This window comes from Dama dama, chromosome 15 (assembly GCF_033118175.1).
Source record: "Dama dama isolate Ldn47 chromosome 15, ASM3311817v1, whole genome shotgun sequence".
Lineage (NCBI taxonomy): Eukaryota > Metazoa > Chordata > Mammalia > Artiodactyla > Cervidae > Dama > Dama dama.
Window position 1 is genome coordinate 65,627,992 of NC_083695.1, and position 21,349 is coordinate 65,649,340.

Below are 21,349 nucleotides of genomic sequence, written 5' to 3' on the forward strand. Positions count from 1 at the left end.
AGGCACCATGAGAGGCGCTTCATACACATTATTTCATTTAATCCTCAAGATAGTCCTATGAGGTAGGTTCTGTTTTTCTTCCCATTTTACAGGGGAAGAAATTGAGGCCCAGGGAAGTTAAGTAGTGGCTGCAAAAGGTTTGGCGTGGAGTCTTGCGAGTGGTGTCTTCCAGACCGTAGGCCTGAGGCAGTAAAGTGGGGGCAGAGGGACTCTGCCTTGGGGTCGAGGTCAGGTTTCAGCCACATCCTCACGACCCCATGCACATGCACCTTGGACTGCAATGCATGGGGAGTCCTTGCACTGAGGCCTTGGTCTGGGACCTCCCCCTAGTGTGAGAGACCCCCAGCAGCTCCCGAGGAGCCCCAGGAGGCAGGGAAGCAGCTGGAACCTTGCTCTGGCAGTTTTGACAGAAGAGCATGTTCACAGTACTTAGTACCAAAGTGGCTTCAGCAGCTTGGTAGTCCAGAGGAAATGCTGGAGGAGTGGAAAATAGGGTCTTTGAGCAAAAGAGCACAGGCCCAGGAAGGAAGTTCTTCTCATGGAGAGTGTGTGTCCCGGTTGGTCACTTGGAGGGATGCTCAGAGTTAATCCAGTCCAGCCCCTCACTGCGGGAGCCACACTGCATCCATGTGAAGATGCAGTTCCCCACCACATTGGAGGATGAAGCCAGAGGGGCTTTCCTTAGAGCCGGAGCAGTGTGCACTTGCCAGGGAGCATCCCAGTGGCAGTAAAGGCAGGTGCTGTGATGGGCCAGCTCCACACTTGGCCCCATTCTACATTGACTGCACCCACGCTGGAATGAGTTGCTACAGGGGGAGGCTTGCCCCCAAGCCTGTCTGTGCTGCTTTACTCATCTGTAAAGTGGGTGGAGAGTGGTCTCTTATCTCATATGGTTGCTGTGAGGATTAAATAAGACAGTCCACTTTAGGTGGGAAGCTAGGTGCCTGGCACATAGTAAATGCTCAATAAACGCTAACTTATTTCTCTCTTCCTGGCAGTCTTCAGGAATAGCAAAACAACTCTGCTCCGCATGGCTTAGAACAGCGATTTTTTTTTAAAACCAGAGAATAATTATAGATTATTATTCAGGAAAGAATGAGGCCAGACTGTAGTTTGAAAAAGCAGAGTCAATATTTTATGTTGGGAAAATGAAAACAATGTCTAATGTTGGTGGAATACAGACTATAGCTTGAGGAGCTTTCAGGATGTAGGATTCAGGGGCGTGAGAAACAAGGTTTTCATCATCTGGGGTCAGTGAAGAAGGAAGGGTACCTTGTCCCCTTGAGGTGCATGTGAGGGCCTCAGAGCAGGCCAGCAATGGACAGCTTCAGAGTGCAGGTACCACTGGGAAGTGAGAATGGAGCCCTGGAGGGTTTTACGAGGAGTGGGTGGTGCCTTCCAGCTCTCTGGGGTCTCCAGCATAGAGGGCACCAAAGGTGTATAGCCTAGAGGGCAGGTTGTCCCTTGTGGAATTGGATGCCTGGTGTTAAAGATGCCTTTCGGTTTGTTCTCGGGGACCCAGTGAGGGGACGGGAGCCAGGTCTAGGACGGCCCTGGGGCCTGCTGGGCAGACGTGGATGGACAGCCAGCTCCCACAGCCTGACTTGCGTTGAGGGTTCTCTCCATCATTTTTTGTGGGCTGCTCTTGGTGGGGAGCAGTCTCCAGTGATCCTTGGCAGACCTTGAACTGGCCCTGGTTTCTGGGGTCTTCCGGATTTGTGGTCGTTGGTCACTTAGCCCTCAGAGTTGAAGCCAAGAGAAGCACCAGTATCATCTCTTTGTCTCCATGGAACCTTCGAGGCATCAAGGGGCCCTGGCTCCAGCATCTCTCCTGCAGCTGGTGGCTTTAAGATCATAGTACCTGTGTTTGCTGAGCACGCGTACTGGGCAGTGTGCTGAGTGTGCCATCTCATTTAAACCTCACGAGAGTCCCCAAAGCTATGTTCTGTTACTAACTTAACCAATGAGTAAGTGGAGCTAAGTTACCTGCCCAAGGTCACATAGCTAGTATACCGTGGAGCCCTGGTGGGAACTGTGTCACAGGTGCTTCTGGGCACCAGAGAAAAACTGGGTCACCATAGCCGTCCTGGCTGTCACCTACCCTCTGTTCTGCCTTGCCCCCACAAACTCCAGGAGTTTCTGAGGTGCTGAGCTAATGGAAGGGGCCTCCCCACCACCAGCCCTAGTGAAGTGGGCTCAGCCTCCAGGGGAACAGAGGCAGTCTTGTGGCAGGAGTTCCCCCACCTCCCTGGCTGAGTCTTTTTCAACACCCAGAGCAGCACATTCCATTCTCGGGCACAGCTGGGGGCTGGGGATTCCTGGTCCCCCTGGCCCCAGCAGAGCCTGCTGTCTGAGCTGGGACACTGGGTCCCAGCCACACACATTCCAGCAACAACCACCCCCCACACTGGATTTCCCAAGGAGTGAACTTTAGCCAGGATTACAGCCAACTGAACACTTGTGGGATGTGAGCTTCCTTTGTGGCACCCAAGAGGCTGGATGCTGATGGGTTGAGAGGGGAGGAGGGGTTAGGGAGGTGTTCAAGACTGGCCTCTCTGCTGCTCTTAGCGCCGTTGGAGTGGGATCTGAGCAGGGGCCCCCCAAAATCTTCCTGTGAGGCAGGGTAACAGAAGCACAGCTGCTTCCACACCGATCCTGCCCCCCTGTCTTCGGCTTTGCTCCCTGTAGGCAGTAGTCCCCAGGGTTAAGAGCGTGGGGGTCAAATCCTCACCACACTGCTAAGTACAGCTGTGTGTCCTTCAATAAGTTCATTAACTTCTCTGAACCTCAGCCTCCTCATCATTAAAATTGTTGTTTAGTTGCTAAGTCGTGTCCGACTCTTTTGTGACCCCGTGGACTGTAGCCTGCCAGGCTCCTCTGTCCATGGGATTTCCCTGAAAGTACTGGAGTGGGTTGCCGTTTCTTCCTCCAGGGGATCTTCCCGACCCAGGGATTGAACCCAGGTCTCCTGCGTTGCAAGTGGGTCCTTTACCACTGAGCCACCTCATCATTAATGTGGGGATGGGGAATTCCCTGGCGGTCCAGTGGTTAGGGTCTGCACTTTCCCACCACAGGGGGCACAAGTCCAGTGCCTGGTCAAGGAACTGAAGATTCTGCATGCTGCTCGGTGCAGCCGAATTAAACAGTTAAAAAATAACAAATGGGGATAATAATAGTACCTACACTGGGACCTTTAAGAAAGAATGCCAAAGTACTTGGTTATTTATACATTAATGGGCTTGATATACTGAGGACTAGTGTAGTATTATATGTCTTCTCCCCTCTACTGCCCTACATACCCAGGTATGTATTTTCTGATATGAAACCCCAAATGTAGACTCTCTCCCCCTTCTAGAAGTAACAATTACGGCCTTTAGATGTTCCTGCCTTCCCTGCCAGAAGCATTTCTTAGTTGGTTAACAAATCAATTAGGAATTTAATAAGCACTTATTTTGCACAAGCACTGTGCTAGGTCAAGACCTTTGGTTAATAAAAATACTAATGACTATTTAATGAACATTTCTAAATGGCTGGGCCCTGTTTCCAGGTATTTTTTCCTGCATTTCTCCAATTAACGCTCGGCCAGCCTGTGAAGTAGATACGATTACTCCGTTTTCCGGCTGGGCGCTGGTCCCAGTGGCACATGGTCGTGAGGTCACAGCATCGGAACCCAGAGCTGGGCTCTGCTGGCTTTCTCGCCCGATCCTGAGTGTTGGAGGCCTTCCCCAGATCCCTTCTGTTCGATATCAGAATGCTCATTTTGTCCTCAACTGAAACACTTGACTTCCTTGCTACCTTGCAACTGGGGCTGGCCATGTGACTTGAGTGTTGGCTGGTGAGTGAGAAGTGGAAATCTACCAGGTGGGACTTGTTGGGAAATTACTGTTTTCCTGATCAAAAGGGCCAGAGGCAGCTGACGGGCAGCTTTTGCTCTTAGCCCTTCCCTGCCTTGCTCCCTGGAATGTGGCTGAGAAGTTGGGAGGAGGAGGCACCACCCCCAGGCAGAGCAGGAAGACAGAACGAGCCTAGGACGTGGACCTCCCAGCTCCAGACCCCCTTGCATGGGGAAGCCCCGCTGTCTCTGGGGGCTTCTGCTCCCCACAGTCACTGACACGCAGTGCAGACGCCCGTGGGGCAGCTCCCGCCGCCTGTCTCAGGCTGGCCAGGAGGGAGTGTTCTGTGGCTGGACAGAAAGAGCAAGGGCTCAGGCCTTGCTGGGCCTCTTGGGTGTCTGGTCCCAGGGAAGAGAGTCCTGGGGGCTCTGACAGCAGGTGTTGGGGACAGAGGTGAGGTGCAGAGTGGGGCCTGCTGCCTTTGTAGGGGTGGGTGAGGAGCTCAGGGAGCCCCTCCCCGCCCGCTCCCTCTCTCGGGCTGCCAGCACCTGACAGAGGTCAGTATTGTGCTCTGGCCAGAGGCAGCCCGAGGCCTGTGTATTCAGTGGAAAAATAATTCCTGGTCCTGGTTGACCATAGAAGTGTCCATAAATATTTGGTCGGGGTAGGAGGCTGGGAGACAAGGGGTGTATTCAGGGAGCCAGGTGGGCTGGGCAGGCTTTGGGTGAGGGTGGGTGGCAGTGGCGTCCTCAGAGGGAGGAGAAACAAGCGGGCCTCTGCCGCTCCTGACCTGTGGTGGGGCCACCTGACTGCCAGGGAGGTGATTTATGGCTGGCTGTCAGACCACCTGTTAGCTGGCACTGGCCTCTTCGTTTCTCGCTTCTCTGAGAGCTGCGGGAGCAAGCCAGGGCTTTTCCTCATCTCGAGAGAGAACGTGGCTCCATTGTTTTGGATGAGCAGTAGGTCTTGATTGGACGTGGCATCCCAGCTGAACCCCAGTTGGTGAGGAAAGCTCTAAGGGTGTCTGCGACTCCCTGCTCTGAGTACATCTGTCCTGTCCCTCAGCATCTGCCGATGGTACCCCAGGACGCTTTCCTGGCATCATCCCTCCCATATTCTGAACATTTGAGTGACAGTAGCCTGTCGCCTCCATTTCAAGGCTTCTCCCCTTGCTGCCTCATCCAGCTCAAGGTAGCTGCCTGCCTTTGCTCTGAGCTCATCGAAGAAGCCCCCGGAAGCGTTAGAGCTGGTCCCCTCCCTGCAAGCAGGACCAGGACTCCTCCAGCCTGAAGAAGCTCAGCCCCTTACCCTGCTCTGGCCTCGGCCGTTAGCTTATCTGGATGGAAGTTCTCAGCCCTGGCTTCCCACCACCCAGGGGGCACCTGGAAATGCTGATTTCGGAGCACCCTCCAGAGGTTAAGGTTTAATTGTTTTAGCGTAGGGCCTAGTATTTTGTAAAAGCTCCCCAGATGCTTCAAAGTGTTAAAGGTCTGAGCTTCTGCAGTTCTCACCAGCTCAGGCGATACTGATGCTCCAGGGACCAGCTTGGAGTAGCACCTGTTCACGCCACCATCTCCTACAGGTTCAGGGTCCAGGGGTGTCTGAGCTCTGAAGGGGTAGGAGTGACATGTTTAGGCCTCTGGCCCTTCAGAGTAGTTCCCTGTGGCCCAGCCTCTTAGGGGCTTCTCAGAGCGGGCACTGCCCATCTCAGGGAGATGCTGCAGGACCACGGGAACCTTCTGAGTGTGGGAGAAGGCTGGGGAACTTGGCATCTCTGTCCTTCCTCTGAGACAAAAGGATAGTCATCCCCATCGCTCACTTAGTCTCATTGTGGGGATAAGAAGGGTTACCCTTGCTGTGTGTTCTCAGCGGATCCTGCAAAAACATGGGAATTGCTCTTTTTAGGCATTCCAAGTATGTCTGTGTGGACAGACCGTGGGTTACAAAAAGGCCTCTTTCTCAAAGTCCCTTCTGAACGGCCCCTCGCCCTCCCTCCTGGAACTAGCTGACAAAGAAATCACCTGGTCAAAATCAACTGTTTTCTTTGATTTAATTAAAAACTTAAAAAAAAAAAAATAGAAAACCAAATCCTACCTGCATCAGTCTAGTATCTATGGCCTCGCAGCAGAAGCAATAATTTATGGTCATCAGGATATAGGGACATGTGGAGGCTGAGGAGCGAGCTTCTGGGCGGGGGCTGGGCTGGGCTTCTCCCCAGTCCAGTGGGGAAGGAGTCAGGGGGAGATGGGAGAGGTGGGAAAGTGTGGCTGGAGGGCACCATGACCTTTTCCTCTGGGGGCGGTGATGGGGACACATGAAGGGGCATGGATGCTGGGAACTGTCTCCCAAGTAGCTCAGCCTAATGCCAAGACTTCCCTTTCCTGGGTGAGGCCCCACCGCTAACAGAGTGAGGCTGATACCACCTGCTCCCCGGGAAAGCCACCTCCTCAGGCTGCTCCAAGCCCCTGCACCATTCCCTCGCTCTCTTCTCTCTGCTTACTTTCTGAGACCCTGGGGCTTCCCCCCGAACTGAGAAAGGCCTGGTTCTCTGGGAGCAAACCTCCAAGGACCCCAGAACCCCTCGGCCAAGGACAGCCTGGCTTGGTGTCCATCCCTTAGGGCCTGTGATCCTACAGCTCTGCGTGAACCGCCCTGCGGCAGCGGCTGGGTCAGCCCGGGGGAGGGGGAGGCCAGGTGGGCAGGAGAGAGGGCCCCGGGGATGGGGACCCAGGACAGGGCATGGCTGGGGGGCAGGGAGGAGAGAGGGCCCCGGGGATGGGGACCCAGGACAGGGCATGGCTGGGGGGCAGGGAGGAGAGAGGGCCCCGGGGATGGGGACCCAGGACAGGGCATGGCTGGGGAGCAGGGAGGAGAGAGGGCCCCGGGGATGGGGACCCAGGACCGGGCATGGCTGGGGAGCAGGGAGGAGAGAGGGCCCCGGGGATGGGGACTCAGGACAGGGCATGGCTGGGGGGCAGGGAGGAGAGAGGGCCCCGGGGATGGGGACCCAGGACAGGGCATGGCTGGGGGGCAGGGAGGAGAGAGGGCCCCGGGGATGGGGACCCAGGACCGGGCATGGCTGGGGGGCAGGGAGGAGAGAGGGCCCCGGGGATGGGGACCCAGGACAGGGCATGGCTGGGGGGCAGGGAGGAGAGAGGGCCCCGGGGATGGGGACCCAGGACCGGGCATGGCTGGGGAGCAGGGAGGAGAGAGGGCCCCGGGGATGGGGACCCAGGACCGGGCATGGCTGGGGAGCAGGGAGGAGAGAGGGCCCCGGGGATGGGGACCCAGGACCGGGCATGGCTGGGGGGCAGGGAGGAGAGAGGGCCCCGGGGATGGGGACCCCAGGACAGGGCATGGCTGGGGGGGCAGGGAGGAGAGAGGGCCCCGGGGATGGGGACCCAGGACAGGGCATGGTTGGGGGGGGCAGGGAGGAGAGCCCTTCAGTGGGGCTCTGCCGCCCCGTAGAAGAAGGGGTAGTAGAGGGAACAGGGGTATGAGAACATGAACTTGACCGCGAACTTCATCTCCTTGTTCTTCTTGTCCCAGCGGTAGACGGCCATGAGCAGCAGCTGTCCGTCTACTCTGCGGCCCATGACCAGGAAGCTGCCAGCCAGGCTGTCCAGCTGTGGGCAGGGGCAGCCGGCGCCATTCTTCATGTGCAGCACAAGCCTCTTGGTATCCTTGCGCTTCAGGGGGCCTGGCTTGAGCAGCTTCTTCTTTTTCTGGGCTCCAATTAGCTTCCGGTCCCCATTCTCTATCTTGATCTCCTTGATGCGCATTTTGACCACTGTGTGTGTTGGGGGGTAGACAGGGGGTCAGCCATGAGAACCATCAGGCTTGCTTAGGATGCTGGTGACCCCATGCTTGGTGCTCTGCCTGAAACTCCAGGCCTGGGGCTTGGAGAGATGGAGCTTCCACATGTATACTCTATTATTTATGAAGCTCCCACCAGGTGCTGGAGTTGTACAGACATTATCGGCTTTCATCCTGACATGAGTGGGTGTGGTGGGGAAATGAGGTTTGGAGAGGTGGTGATGGGCCTGAATTGTAGAGCCTGGCTTGAACTGAGATCTGGGCTGTGCCTTTCCATGATACCAGGTGCAGGGTGGAGAGCTCTCCTTGGGGAGTGGAGTTGGGTGTGGGCTCCCCAGGGAAGGGAAAATATTGGGGGTGGAGCTAACCACTTGGAGGGAGCGTTTGGTGGAGGGGGTCCTTGTGATGGAGGAGGGCTGGACTTCGTGATCTCTGGGGGTGGATGCTTCCAAGTAGGATTTCTGGCTGTGTGTGTGCATGTGTGTGGAGGGTGTTTGGAGCAGTGGTGGGCTGGTAAATGCTAGACTGCCAGCTCTGGGGAGGGGCTGCTCTGGGCGCGTGCTGGTTTCCCCACTGTGATGTGCAGGGTTGGGAAGTGCCGCACTCACCTCTATAATGTGTGTGTGACTGTGTCGTGTGGTGCTGCATGTTTTTGTGTATAAGAGGATGTCTGTGGTATGTGTAGGAGTCTGTAGGATGTTTGTGGAGTGTGTGGCTAGTGGGCAGGGTGGTTAAAGAGCCCAATAGAGCAGGGCGTGGTCACTTGGGGTAGCATCCTCCTTCTTTGAGCCTCTGGGTCCCCATCTCTGGGAGAAGCCAGAGTGTAACCTTGGTCACCCAGGGAGAGACATTGTTATAAAAATCTTTTTCTCCCACCCCCTCTTTTTCTCTCTTGGACATACACACACCTTGCAGTAATAATGTTCTCTTCCCAAACAGACTAACAACATAAAAGACCTGCTGCAGGAAGGGTTTCGTTGCTTTCTCTTTTTTAGAGACAGTGAGGCTAAGGCACAAAACGGGAACAGACCGGGCAAAGACCACAGGCTGGGCCGTGTGGCCTGCACGGGAGCCAGGTCCTGACTGCCCCAGGAATGAGGAGGCTCCAGGATGAAGCTGTGGGGCCAGGGACCACAGCACCCCCAGCCAGAGATGCATCAGGTACTAGGCAGAGGTGCCCAGGGACCAGGGGGCTGCATTTCCATCCTGGAGCCCATCTCTCCCCTCTGCTGCCCCCACCCATCTCTGGACCAAGCCTGCCTCCCACAAAGAGAATCCAGCCCTGGAGGCCCCTCTGTAGGCAGGGTCAAGGAAAGGCTGCAAGAGCCCTGGCCAAGGATGGACCACGGCCTTGAGGGGCTTCTGAAGTCCCTGGGATGCAAAAAAAAAAAAAAAAAAAAAAAAAGTGCATTTCTCTAGGGAGAGGGCAGTGGCCACGTGGGCTCTACACTCACCGAAGTCGCTGGAACACATCTGCTCCATGAGTCCGTCAGCGCTGTGCTCCATTTCACACTGGGCGCAGATCTTGGTCACTGAGGAGAGAAGCAGGGGTGGGGTGAGGGGATCAGAGGCCAAAGAGCCAAACTTAGGGTTCAGGCTCCCCCACTGACCAGCCACCTCCGCCTCCCAAGCCTCCACTTCCCCATCAGGAATTGGGATGTTGGTAGTGATCATGCTCACTGAGTCGTTGTGAGATTCCAGAGATGAAGTTGTGAAGGGACGAAACTGACTAGGTGGGCACGACTGCCCCATGACCCTGGCAGCTGCACCCATGATCTGCACTGTCTTCTTCTGTAGCAGCTGACCTGTCTCTGTGTCTCTGCCTTCTGGCGGGCCGCCCCATCATGGCAGGGCGAGGGGCTCAAAGAGGGTGGGAGTGGGAGGGCAGAGCCAGGTGGGACTCCAAGAATGGGATTTCCCTGCCTTCCAAGTTTGAGCTCCAAGAAAAACAGAATAATGGAGCCCTGCCAGGAGCTCTGCTGGGGACCATACTGTTTCTGCTTGAGCGAGTGTCTCTCCCCTCCTGGTCCCATTTCTAACCTGAGAATAAGGAGTTTTCCTTCTTTCAACACTCTCTGGTCACAAGACCCCCACCCAACCTCAACTCTCAGGTCCCATGTGGGTGCATAGGACTGGGGATAGCATGGGTGAGGTTAGCTTTGAGGGGTGGGTGGGGTGTGGTGGGGTTCTGTTGCTTTTGGAGGGCCAAGTCAGATAGAAAACAGGGGCAGTGTTGCCCCTTGGGAGAGTCTCAGAGCCAGGGACTTCCTAGATTCTCATATTAGCCACCCAGGTGAAGCTTCCTTGCCTGGTTCCCCTGTTTATTCTCCTGTCTGGTGTCCAACAGGGGCTTATTCTGTCTGAAAGGAGGTTGGCAGACAGTGGGGAGAAGAATGGGGGGGGGAGTGCACAGTGAAGGGGAGGCTGAGACTAGAGAGGAATGAGGGGTAATGGGAAGGGGTTGGGGTGGAAGGTGGGACTTAAGAGTCTCAGAAGTTTTGGGAACCTGAGATTACTTCCTATTTTACAAGGAGGAGACAGAGGCTCAACTCGCCCAAGGGCTCCTTGTTAGGGGCAGAGCCTGGCACCTTGCTCACCATTCTGCTCTGAGTCTTACCCAGGGGTCTCCCAGCCTGGGGCACTGGGGAAAGAGTGGGAGAGTTTAGGGTTCCCAGGTGCAGGAAATAGGGGCAGGGTGGAAACCATAGCCCAGAGTTGCATTTAGCCCCCAGTCTTTGGCTACATCTTTTCCCCCAGCCTCCGCCCCTCCCCAAATCCCAACACAGGTGGGGGTGATGCTAGTCTTGGTGCCCCCGGGGTCCAGGGCTACTGAGGCCAAAGGCATCTTTAGCAACCCTGGGCATCTGTGGGCTGAGAGAGGTGATAAGGCATTTATTGGAGGCCTCAGGATGGGGTGACAGTACTGCCCCACCCCACCCCCCAGGATTCCAGAAGCTTAGGAAGGTGGAAGCTGCGAGGGAAAGGCAGGAGAGGTTTCAGGAACAGTTGGAATGGGAGAGAACCAGTTTGAACGTCGAGAGCCGCAAGGAGGCACTACTCTGGCAGGCCATGGGGAGATGGGAAGGCTGGAAGGCTTCGGGGGACATGCAGGGCTGAGCAAAGACTCTGTTTATTTGTGTCTAGAGGAGGTGGCACCTCTAGGGGGCTGTGGCATCCATTGGGGTCCGGCTTACGGGTACCCAAGGGCAGTCGGAGCGCAGGGGGCGGGGGCGGGAGCGCTACCTGGAGGCGCGGTGGCGGGCAGGTGCCCGAACTGCACAGCGATGCAGAGGTCGTTGTCCAGGGGGAACTTGTGACAGTGCAGCATCTCGGGCCAGGGGAAGCCATAGGCCTCCATGAGCGGCGCGCAGCCGGCGCGCACAGCCTCGCACAGAGAGCGGCAAGGGTAGATGGGCCGGTCGAGGCAGACGGGCGCGAAGAGCGAGCAAAGGAAGACCTGCGTGTCCGAGTGGCAGCGCTTGGCCAGCAGCGGCAGCCAGCTGCTCGCCTGCTGCTTCACTTCGGCCAGGCTCTCGTGCTCCAGCAGGTTGGGCAGCCGCATGCGCTTGTAGCCCACCGTGTGGCAGAGCGGCAGGTCAGCGGGGATGTCGAGGCACTGGGGCGGCTTGGAGTACGAGCGCCCGTGCAGCGGCTCGGTCTGCCAGCCGTAGTAGTCGTACTCCTCGCCCCGCGCCGGCGCCCCGTGCAGCGCCCCCAGCAGCAGCGCCAGCGCGGCCGCCCGCGCGCCCCCCGCCGCTGCCCGCATGGCTGCGCAGGCCCCCGACACTCCGCTGCCTCTGAGGTCGCCCGAGTGGATGGCAGCCTCGCTCCGCTCCCGGGCGCAGCGAGTGATCCTGGCGCCTCCCACCTTGGGGCTCCAGCCCCGGCCTCGCCGCGCGCCCCAGCCAATCTCCGGCCGCCCGGCCCCCGCCCCGTGGCGGGGAGGCAGGGTGGCGCCCCCTCGGCCCCTCCTGCCCTGGGGCCCGCGCGTTCCGCCCAGCGTCCCGCCCGCTCGCGCGCCCCTCTCCCGCTCGCCTGCTCCCCCGCCAGTGCTCCAGCCTGGCCTTGCGCCTCTCGCCAGGCCTCCTTTACCTCCCCAGGCTTTTCCCTCGTCTCTACCCTTTCTCCATCCTTCCTCCTTATCTCTCTCCGACACAGCCTCTCCTGTTCCTTTTCTCACTCACTTCACGTGGTTATCTCTCCGTCTCGGCCTTTACCCTTCTGCTCTGTTTTCTCTTTCCTGACACCTCGGTTCTCCCCTTTCCCGGCAGGAGGCTTCTGGCTGCTCACACCCTCCTGGTTCAGCCGGGCAAGTGCTTCACCCCCAGTGCTCACGCATTTATGGAGCTCCTGCCTGGTTCCGGGCAGCTGTGCTGACGGCTGGGGAACCAGAGACGGATGTGATCCAGAGCTCACCTCCCGGACATCCCAGCTTAGTGGGGGCCAAGATAATCATACCTGCTGTTTAGTGAGCACTTATTTAGTGCCTCAGACACTGCACAGCACTTCATAACCTGATCAACTATTTCCCATGATGGCTAATACTTATTGGGTGCTTCCTATGTGTCCAGTCTTTCTGACCACATTGCATAAACCACCTCATTTAACTCTCACAATAATGGTATAAGATGGGCAGGAACTACTACTATCTGCACTTTACAGATAAAGGCACTGACCTAAAAAGACTTAAGTAGGGATTGGAGCCAGGACTTGAATCCAGATCTGGTTCCAAGAGTCAGAGCTGGGTCATGACCAGGGGTTCTGGAGTCTGAGTCTGTAGGCTTAGTGACTCTGTGTGTCTGTAGAGGGGTGGGAGTGGGGTGGGGAGGGAGACTCAGAGAAGTGAAGTAACTGGCCCTTGGTCACATTGCTGACAGATGAAGGAGCCATGATTTGAATCCAGATGTTTGGTTCCAAAGACCAGGGAGCTATTCAGCCCTAAGATAAATTTCAGTCTAGAGTAGGAAAGGCTGAGGGAGGAGAGTGTACCTCCTCTGGGAGCCTAGAGAAGGAAGGAATTGAGGAGGATATCCAGGGAGGTATCAGAGAGGGGGCAGGGTTTCAGGGTTTCAGGACCCCTTCCAAACATGGGGTCCATCTGGATCCAGCCTTCCATTGACTTTCCTGTGGGAGGAGCTTTGGCCAAGAGGCTTGGAGGTGGGGTGGGATGGGGGGTTCCTTCCTGAGAACCTAACTGGAGACCTGACTCCCCAGCCTTTGTTGGAGAGGGTATCCTGGGGAGGAGTCTTGTAGCAGGGTTTGGGGTGCTCTGAGCTAGGGGAAGAAGTTCTGGGGCACTTGCCCCCTACACTCTTGCCCTAAAATCCTCCCCACCCCATTCTCCTGAATGTCTCCAAGGCTCCCATCTTCCCACGGATCTATCCTTGCAGTGGTAGTGGAGAGCAGTGAAGGACTACTTCTCTTAATAGTCAAAGGATACACAAAAAACACTTACTGTGTGCAAGGCTTGAGATGTGCATCCCACAGATGGGGATACAGAAATACAAAAGACATCGGGCCTGCCTCATCTGATCTAGTTTTGAGAAGAAGATGCAAGACATGGCCAAGGAGGCAGAGGAAAATTAGGCAGACAGAGCCCTCGGGTGGAACAGCCCTCTGTTGTTTTGATGTCCAGGATGACCTAATTGGAACACACTTTCCTCCCATTTCTCCCTCTCCCAACTCCAGCGTGAGAGGTTCTGGGATGACCACTCAGAAGGTGAAGGACCGTTCCCTGCAGGGTGCAAGATCTTGGACTCTGCAGACAGAAAGAGCCAGGTTCGTGTCTGAGTGTATACTCTGAGTGATGACCTTGGGCAAATACTTAGCTGTTCTGACCCTTCATTTCCTTGTTTGTGAAATAGAACCTCTTCAGCAGATATTGTGAGGGGCAAACAAAGTGGTGCATGGAAAGACAGCCTCCTGCACAATGCCAGCACATAATAGGCATCCAGGAATGTTAGCTTGCCAAGGGATGTGTGACTTTAGGAGATAAATGTGGTGTGTGCTCTGAAAGCTCACTCGGACACCTTGGCCCTGGCTCCGACTTGGGACTCTGAGCAGCAATTCTGCTCCGTGCACTCCGGCTTACCCCTCACCCCCCTGCCCTGGGCTTGGCAGAGCTTCTCTACTCAAGGGGAAGTGTGGTTTTGGGCACTGGCAAGAGTGTTGGAGCTCCCAGGTGGTTGAACAAGGTGCTGGCTCCCTGGGCAGCTGGTCTCCTAATGCTGTTTTTTGGTATCCCAGTGCCTGACCTGGACAAAGTGAGGCATTGTTTCTGGACTGCTTATGTAAGAACTGCACGTGGTCTGAGAGCCAGGGCCATCTGTACCTGGCAGCTCCAGGGCCTCTGAAGGGTAGAGGGGCGAGGCTGGAAACCTCCTGGAAGAGGAATATGGGTAGGCTTTACCTGACAATTCTGCCTTGGGGGCCCCTGAGGCTCCTGGAAATGGGGCCTGTGATGAAATTGAGGTGGGAAGCCTTTAATAAAAACCAAACCTGGGTGGGGGCTGACCCTGGGGCAGTCATTCAGGGAAGCTTTCTCTCTGTGGCCAGGCTGGCTTATTACTTTGGCCCTGGTGCCAGAGAAAGGAGGAGGCTGTGCTCTGATGTGATCTCCCTTCCTGATGAGCCTGCTCCAGGGCCAGGGCAACTGGGTGAAACACTTGGCATGCTGGACATCTGTCCATCTGGGAGCGTCTGCTGTCTGTCCAGGCACATGTTTCCCCCAGCTGATGGAGGAACTTGCTTGTTCAAAACAATGTGTACTCATGGTTTGTTGTGAGCAAAGTTCTACACAGATAACTCTTTGATTGGGGATTCTTGGGAATTATGGGGAATTCTCTGGTGGTCCAGTGGTTAGGACTCCTTGCTAAGATCCCTCAAGCTGTGCAGTGGGGCCAACAATCACCTGGCTAGCTAAAGGTATCAAAACCAACATTTTTTCTTCTTTTCTTTTTGGCTGCATGGGGTCTTAGTTGCAGCATGTGCGAGCTTGTTCGGGAGCTTATTCCCCGGACCTAGGATCCCTGTGATTGGAATCATAGATTCTTAACCACTGGACCACCAGGGAAGTCCCTATTTTCCTGCTTTTTCAGTGCCTACTTCAGTGGTTCTCCTTGTAGTCAGGGTTCCCTTGAGGGTCCCCAAGTGCCTTTTAGGTAGTCTACAAGGTCAAAATTGTACGTAATTTGAAGATCTACTCAAAGTGCAAGATATTTTAAGGATTTAATTTTGTTAAGTAAGAAAAGTTTATTGATGTGGATTCAGATTCTACATTACAACCAACATTGAAGGAACTGCCACATGCCAATATTTTGGCGGTATCAATTTGATAGCCATAATATCTGAAAAGGCTATTAAAATACTCTCTTTTTAAAAAAAATACTCTCTTTTTTACATTTCTATGTAAAGCCAAATTTTCTCCATATATGTCAACCAAAGCAACATGTAACAACAGATTGAATGCAGGTGATATCTGTCTGTCTTCTGTTAACCTAGACATGAATGAGACTGCAAAAGTGTAAAACGGTGCCACTCTTTTCACTATTTTTTTTGTTTTGTAAAATATGATTATTTTTCACATAATTTGTTATTTATGTCAACATAATGGGTGTATTATGGTTGTTTGAAATGAATTAATATTTTTTTTTCAGTTTTCATTTTAACCATGGTAGATACTAATAGGTATAAATCTATATAAACATAAGTTCTTTAATTTAAAATTTCAATTTTTAAGGGTGTAAAGAGGTTCTGAGATCAAAAAGTTTAAGAACCACTGGCTTATTTCCTCTGTTCATTTCTGATAGAGGTGTATAAAATCTACTTTGTGGGTTCGCTAATTTTTCTTTTCTTTTTTTCTTTTGATTCAGTTTTGTTTTTTACATTTTGAAGCTGCATTATTAGCAGCATAAAGTTTTGTGATTATTATGTGTTCTGGTTGGATTGTAATTTTTGTCTGTTTGAAATAGCCTCCTTTGTTCCTTTTAATCTTTAGTCATGGGAAAAATGATTTCATGAACTAACATTTAGCTAGCACCTGCTATGGGCCAGGCGTACATGAGAAAGAGTGTCTATACTGGCCCATGTGGAGAATGTGGACTCATGAAAGCAGTGAAGTGTCGTGGGAGGAGTCAGGGCTTTGAGTCTGACTGACTGGTGGTGAATTCCAACTGCATCCTAGTTGTGTGTCTTTGGACATATGTCTATTGGACTTTGGACCTGAATTTGTTTATTTGCAAAATGTGGTTAGTAACATTTATTTACTGGGTGGTGGTGAGGATTTACTGGATACAGGATGAGAGAAGCACGTGGCAGAGTGCCCGGTGTATAGTAGATCTGTGATGAGTGCTAGAACAGAGCCATAGCAAGAGATCTGCCACGTTCGTGCCCCTCCAAGGCCTCTGGGGGAGGCGTGTCCCAGTGGGGGAGTGCACCATGCTTGGAGTCGGAAGGTCTCAGTTGTGTGTTTTCAGCTTAATAGCAAGTGCCTCCCACACCCCGAGTCTGTTTCCTCATCTGTAAAGTGAGGAACGCAGTCTCTGTCCTGCATTCTCCATGGGACTATCTTGAGAATAATGAAAAAGAAGGGCTTTGGGATGATGATGGAGATGAGGCTGACTTTGTCCTTGGTCCAAGGTGGGACCTCTTCTGTCCCCAGCTCTTCTTTTTGATATTTATTTTTATTTATTTATTTGGTTGCTTGGGTCTTAGTTGGGGCATATGGGATCTAGTTCCCTGACCTGGGATGGAACCTGGGCCCCCTGTATTGGGAGTACAGTGCCTTAGCTGCTAGACCACCAGGGAAGTCCCTGTCCCTGGCTGTGTGGAGGTCTTGCCAGCACAAGCTTGCCTGCCTCCCGGGGGAATGGGATGCCTGAGGACTTGAGACTGAATCTCGTCTTTATTCCAGAGCCTCCTGGAATTACCTGCCTTTTGCAGTCTCAGTGTTCCCCTCCTGTGACACCTGTCTTCACAGCAACTGCTGCTGAGTGCTCAGCAAAAAGCCCAGGGGGAGTGGTCTGTAGAATGAAGAGAAGTATTAGTGCCAGTGGGGACCCATGACTACTGTCCCCCAGCATCCTCCCATCCCCCACCACTTTCTATAAGAGGAAGCTAGAACTTGACCTTCCTGACTCCCAGTCCAGTGCTCTTCCTACCACACTGACAGCTCTGTTTTTCTTTCCAGCATTTTAGTTTTGTCAACTGCAAAGTCAACATGTATCCCACAGGCCCGTAGCTGTCCCCCCTTTCCTGCTGCACAACCTGCCTCTGGGCAGCAGTTCAGGAAGGTCTGCTCAGGATCTCGGGGCAGTGGGGGCCTTGTTCTGGAGGGCCTGGGCTTACTGCCACTGAGTTGAGTGGCCAGGGAGGTGACCTAGTCTTCCCTTCCAGGAGCTTGGACACCGGCAGGTTTTCCATTTGTCCTGGATCTCATGTGGTTCTGCAAAAAAAAGGAGAGGTCAGACTTGTCCTGGGCCTGGGTCTTGGTCTAGCTCTAAGAATGCCAGCAGGAAGTAAGGTGGAGGGTGGGCATGGCTGGTGTTCTCTGGACAGGGCTGGGATGGAGAGAAGGACAAGTAAAATTCCCCTCGCACCGTGGGTCCCCAGCACACCTGGGAGCTCTGAGGCTGTGGCTGGTGGGCAACCCAGCTAGAAGCAACTCAGAGAGGCACCCACATGTTTGGGTTAAGACCATGAACTCTGGGGACGTCCCTGGTGGTCCAATGGTTAAGACTCCACACTTCCACTGCAAGGGACACAGGTTAGGTCCCTGATCAGGGAACTAAGATCCTGAATGCTGGGAGGCACAGCCAAATATTAAATAGTAATAAAAAAAGACCATGAACTCTGGAGCAGGACTGGATTCTAATTTCAGCAATGCTCCTTGACCTTGGGCAAGTTATTTAACCTGTCTGTGCTTCAGTCTCCTCATCTATAAAATGAGGATAATAATTCTAGTGCCTTATAGAGTTCCTCCCAAGGCTCTAGTTAGTTGAGGCCTCTTGGCTGGGAGAACTCATAGAACCCCAGACCTCCTTGTGTGATCCTCATCTCCTGGCCATCATCTCTCTAGGTTGTTTTTTTTTTTTTTTTTCCGTTTCTGGCTTCCCAGTAGGCTGAGGGTTCCCCAAGGGCAAGACTTGTCTTGTCCATTTCCGTTTCTCTGGCTCCTAGCATGCTGCCAATCATGTAGGAGATGCTCAATACATGTTGCATGAATGAATGACTGATTGGCTGAATGAATACTTGGTGGAAGGAAGTAGAAGAAAGGAGTCTTTGGAGCCAAGTGGGTTCAGGTGGGAGCCACCTTCCTTTAACCTTTCTTGGGCTCTTTTGGAATTCTTGGGAGGCCCAGGGAAGATCAGGAGGGCTGTAGGGTGACTGTGGGGCGAGCCACTGAGGACTCAGTGAGTAAGCTGAGAGGTATCAGATGCTTGCTGTGGGACTGGGGGTGATAGACAAGCCCTCTAAGCTTGTGAAGACCTCCCCCTTCCCCCTACTCTCTTGAACACTTGTTTAGTGCATTCTAGGTCCCTGGCATTATGTTCTGTGCTTTCCCATCCACTGCCTTGTTTAATTATTCTACCAGCACTGTGAGGGAGGCATTATCTTCCCCATATAATACGAGAAAATTGAGACCTAGAGAAGCTCAGTAACTTGCTCAGAGTCACATAGCCAAAGAGCAGGGCCTGGACTTGAACCCAGGATTTCCCTCTGTGACTTGTGACTTGCATCTGAGAAGGGCTGGGAGCAGGTCTACCCTGTCCAGCCCTGACCCAAACAGCTTTGCAGGGGAGGGGATCCCTAGAGCTGTAGCAGGTAATTCGGTGGGACTCAAGTAATGGGGCTGCAGCAGTTTGGCCCCCGTTGGCTGGGCTACCACCTTCAGGGAGTGTGAGGTCTAGAGGGACAACCAGCTGATAGCCTCTAATCATAGCTAGAGTGGGTACCTGGTTGCAGGGTGGAGAGGTACCCCAAAGCTGCTCTGTGGAGGAGAAAATGAGCAGTGGACACAGAATCAAAGGCACCTACGATTAGGCTTTTGCCTCTACTGCTTATGTGGGAACTTGGGTACGACACAACTCTTCATGCCTTAGTTTCCCCATCTGCAAAATGGGGACTTTCCTTTTGCAGATTTGCTGGTAAGATTAAATGAGAAGAACCTGAAGATTCTTAAAAGTGCTCTAGTGTAAGTGCTGAAAGAGTTTTGTGCGATCACAGGAGGCAGTCAGTGCAGGGCCCCCACTCTCTCAGCCTCAGCTGTGGCTGCAGGGGGCCTTAGGAACCCCACATTTACAAAATGCTTCAGCTGATAGCTGTTCTCTATTCCGCTGGCTCCTGACCACCCAGGGTCTGGGAGGCACTATTAAAGCTCCATAAATTATTCTCCATGTTTCTACAAATCAACATAGGATGGTTCATTTGCCTGTAAATATAAGAGCAGATTTCTTTGCTTTCAGCTGGAATCACACTCTCACAGGATGGAACTCCCTCTCTCATGCCAAACGGAAGAATTGGCAGTCCATGCATCTTTGATTATTTAAAAAACAGAGGCTGGGAGAGGGAAGTGCATGGTCCTGTAAGGGGAACTGTAGGTCAGAGAGGCCCCAGGGAACTTTGTGCTCCTGGTGCCGGGGAGGAAGTCAGGAAGCCCCTAGGAGGTCCTGGAGGGCAGGCCGTGGAGGGGAAACCCAGGGCAGGAGTGGTGGGGTGGGGGCCAGCTGTTGAGGGAACCCTGGGCAGACAATGGCCTCATTAAGGAGAGGGTGCCTGTGGGGAGAAGCTGGGCAGGGCCAGTGAGTCTCTTCTCCCCCACCCTAGCCAATGGAGTGATTGTCCTTGGCTGGGAGGGAGCTGGGGCCCTGGCCTGGGAACTGCTGGGCACTTGCCCCGAGGGCCACCGAGGTGGTTGCAGCTTCTTTGCCTGGCCCCAGAATGGGTCTTCTGTGCTCAGACACTGATGGTTCAGGCCACAGTGAGGCTACCTGGTGCTCGTTCTTCCAGCTGTTGGGGGTTCAAGGCATGGGTGCCCCACCCAAGGCTCTCTGAAAGGGGCCCCTACTCCCCTCCGGCCCACTGCTGGGAAACTGAGGCCCCGATGAGGTTTGTCTGAGATTTGGGCTTGGCCTCACCCGCTGTGCCGTGGCTTTAGGCTGGTTGCTCCACGTCTCGACTCTCAGTTGTTGGAGAAGTGCTTCCCAGCGGGATGGATAGGCTGCACCCTCCTGCCTCCACACCTCGTTTGGTCATCAGGACCACTGGGGGCTGCTGCTAGTATTTACTGGACAGGGATCAAGGGTGCTAAATCACTGCCTCATCCAGTCCAGCCCTGCGGGACCAGGACTTGTTCTGCCCCAAAGGCCGACAGGGCCCCTGTGAAGAAGCACTCATAGATCAATGCTTTTCGCCAGTGGTGTTTTTAAAGTAAGGCGATCCTGTTTTCAAATGATGTGGCTTGTGGGAACTCAGCAGATAAGACAGGTGAGAAGGGGGCAGTTGTGGTGAGGGCTGTGGTGGGGCCCAGAGCCCTGCCCCCAAGCATTCCTGTCCCCCACAGTGGCAACTTACCAGCGTGGACTCTCTCCAGGGCCATGTGTAGCCAACTGGGCCCTGTTTGGCTGTTCTGAATGTTCTGATTGCTCAGACCTCTGTTCTGATTGCTCGGTGGTTACCCTGAATCATTGGTCAAAAAATGAATCTCTGGTGGCTCAGATGGTAAAGAATCTGCCTGCAGTGCAGGAGACCCGGGTTCGATCCCTGGGTCAGGAAGATCCCCTGGAGAAGGAAATGGCAATGGGCTCCAGTAATCTTTTGCCTGGAGAATTCCATGGGCAGAGGAGTCTGGCGGGCTACTGCCCATGGGGTCACAAAGAGTCAGACACGACTGAGTGAGTAACACTTTCATTACCCTAATCCAGGGTCATATCCTGACATCAGTCAGTGTCTGCCCTGTGCCACACGTTCCTCCTCACCCCTATATTTGTCCCATGGTTTCTGTTTCTGTTTAGTTGTTAGAAGTATTATGATGGGCACATGAGGTCTGGGGTTAACTTCCCATGCCTGTGAATTGTCGCTGCCCCCTGGATCTACCTTGACTAGGCTGGCTGACGTGGGCTGTCACAGGGCACACCCCACAGCCAGGAGGGGAGAGAGGTTCCCAAATTTGCAGTGTGAAGCTGGTTAAAATACCTATTCAGATTACTGGGCCACCTGCAGGTTCTAGTTCAGCACGTGTCACTCCCACGTGGTTCTGATGCAGTGATGTGGGGACCCGGATGGGAAATACTGGCCGTGGAGGGGGTCATGCCAGCTCATCACTTCCACTCCTCCTCCTGTTCATGGACTAGCCACTTTCCAAGGCTCATGGGCCTCCTTGAGGCTAAAATGAGAACTCTTCCCTTCTGGAAGCTCCATACAACCTGCCTCCTCTGCCTGGGGATGTAATTAGCTGGGTTCATGTCCTTCTTGGGCTTCCCTGGTGGTTCAGCGGTAAAGAATTCGCCTGCAATGAAGGAGACACAGGAGACATGGGTTTGATCCCTGGGTCAGGAAGATCCTGTGCAGGAGGGCATGGCAATCCCATGGACAAAGGAGTCTGGTGGGCTACAGTCCATAGAGTCACAAAGAGTCAGACATGACAGAGAACGCCAAGTACACATACCTTCTTACCTTCTGCAGCACCCAGCTCTGATTAGTAA

The 21,349-nt window shown here is 54.0% G+C and overlaps 1 protein-coding gene across 1 annotated transcript; it reads right to left on the reverse strand.

Annotated features, from left to right (window-relative positions):
• Nucleotides 1-7,269: 7,269 nt before the first annotated feature.
• SFRP5 (secreted frizzled related protein 5) lies at nt 7,270-11,415 on the reverse strand. The gene is made up of 3 exons (XM_061163124.1): nt 10,893-11,415; nt 9,104-9,181; nt 7,270-7,623 (listed from the first exon to the last, which is right to left on the reverse strand). The coding sequence occupies exons 1-3, from the start codon at nt 11,413-11,415 to the stop codon at nt 7,277-7,279; spliced, it is 948 nt and encodes a 315-aa protein (XP_061019107.1). The 3' UTR covers nt 7,270-7,276.
• Between the last annotated feature and the right edge of the window lie 9,934 nt (nt 11,416-21,349).

Coding starts and splice junctions, on each gene's coding strand:
- SFRP5 (XM_061163124.1), bottom strand. CDS start 11,415: ATGCGGGCAGCGGCGGGGGGCGCGCGGGCGGCCGCGCTGGCGCTGCTG. Junction 9,182..10,892: donor GCCCGCCACCGCGCCTCCAG/GTAGCGCTCCCG, acceptor TTCTCTCCTCAG/TGACCAAGATCTGCGCCCAG. Junction 7,624..9,103: donor GATGTGTTCCAGCGACTTCG/GTGAGTGTAGAG, acceptor CAACACACACAG/TGGTCAAAATGCGCATCAAG.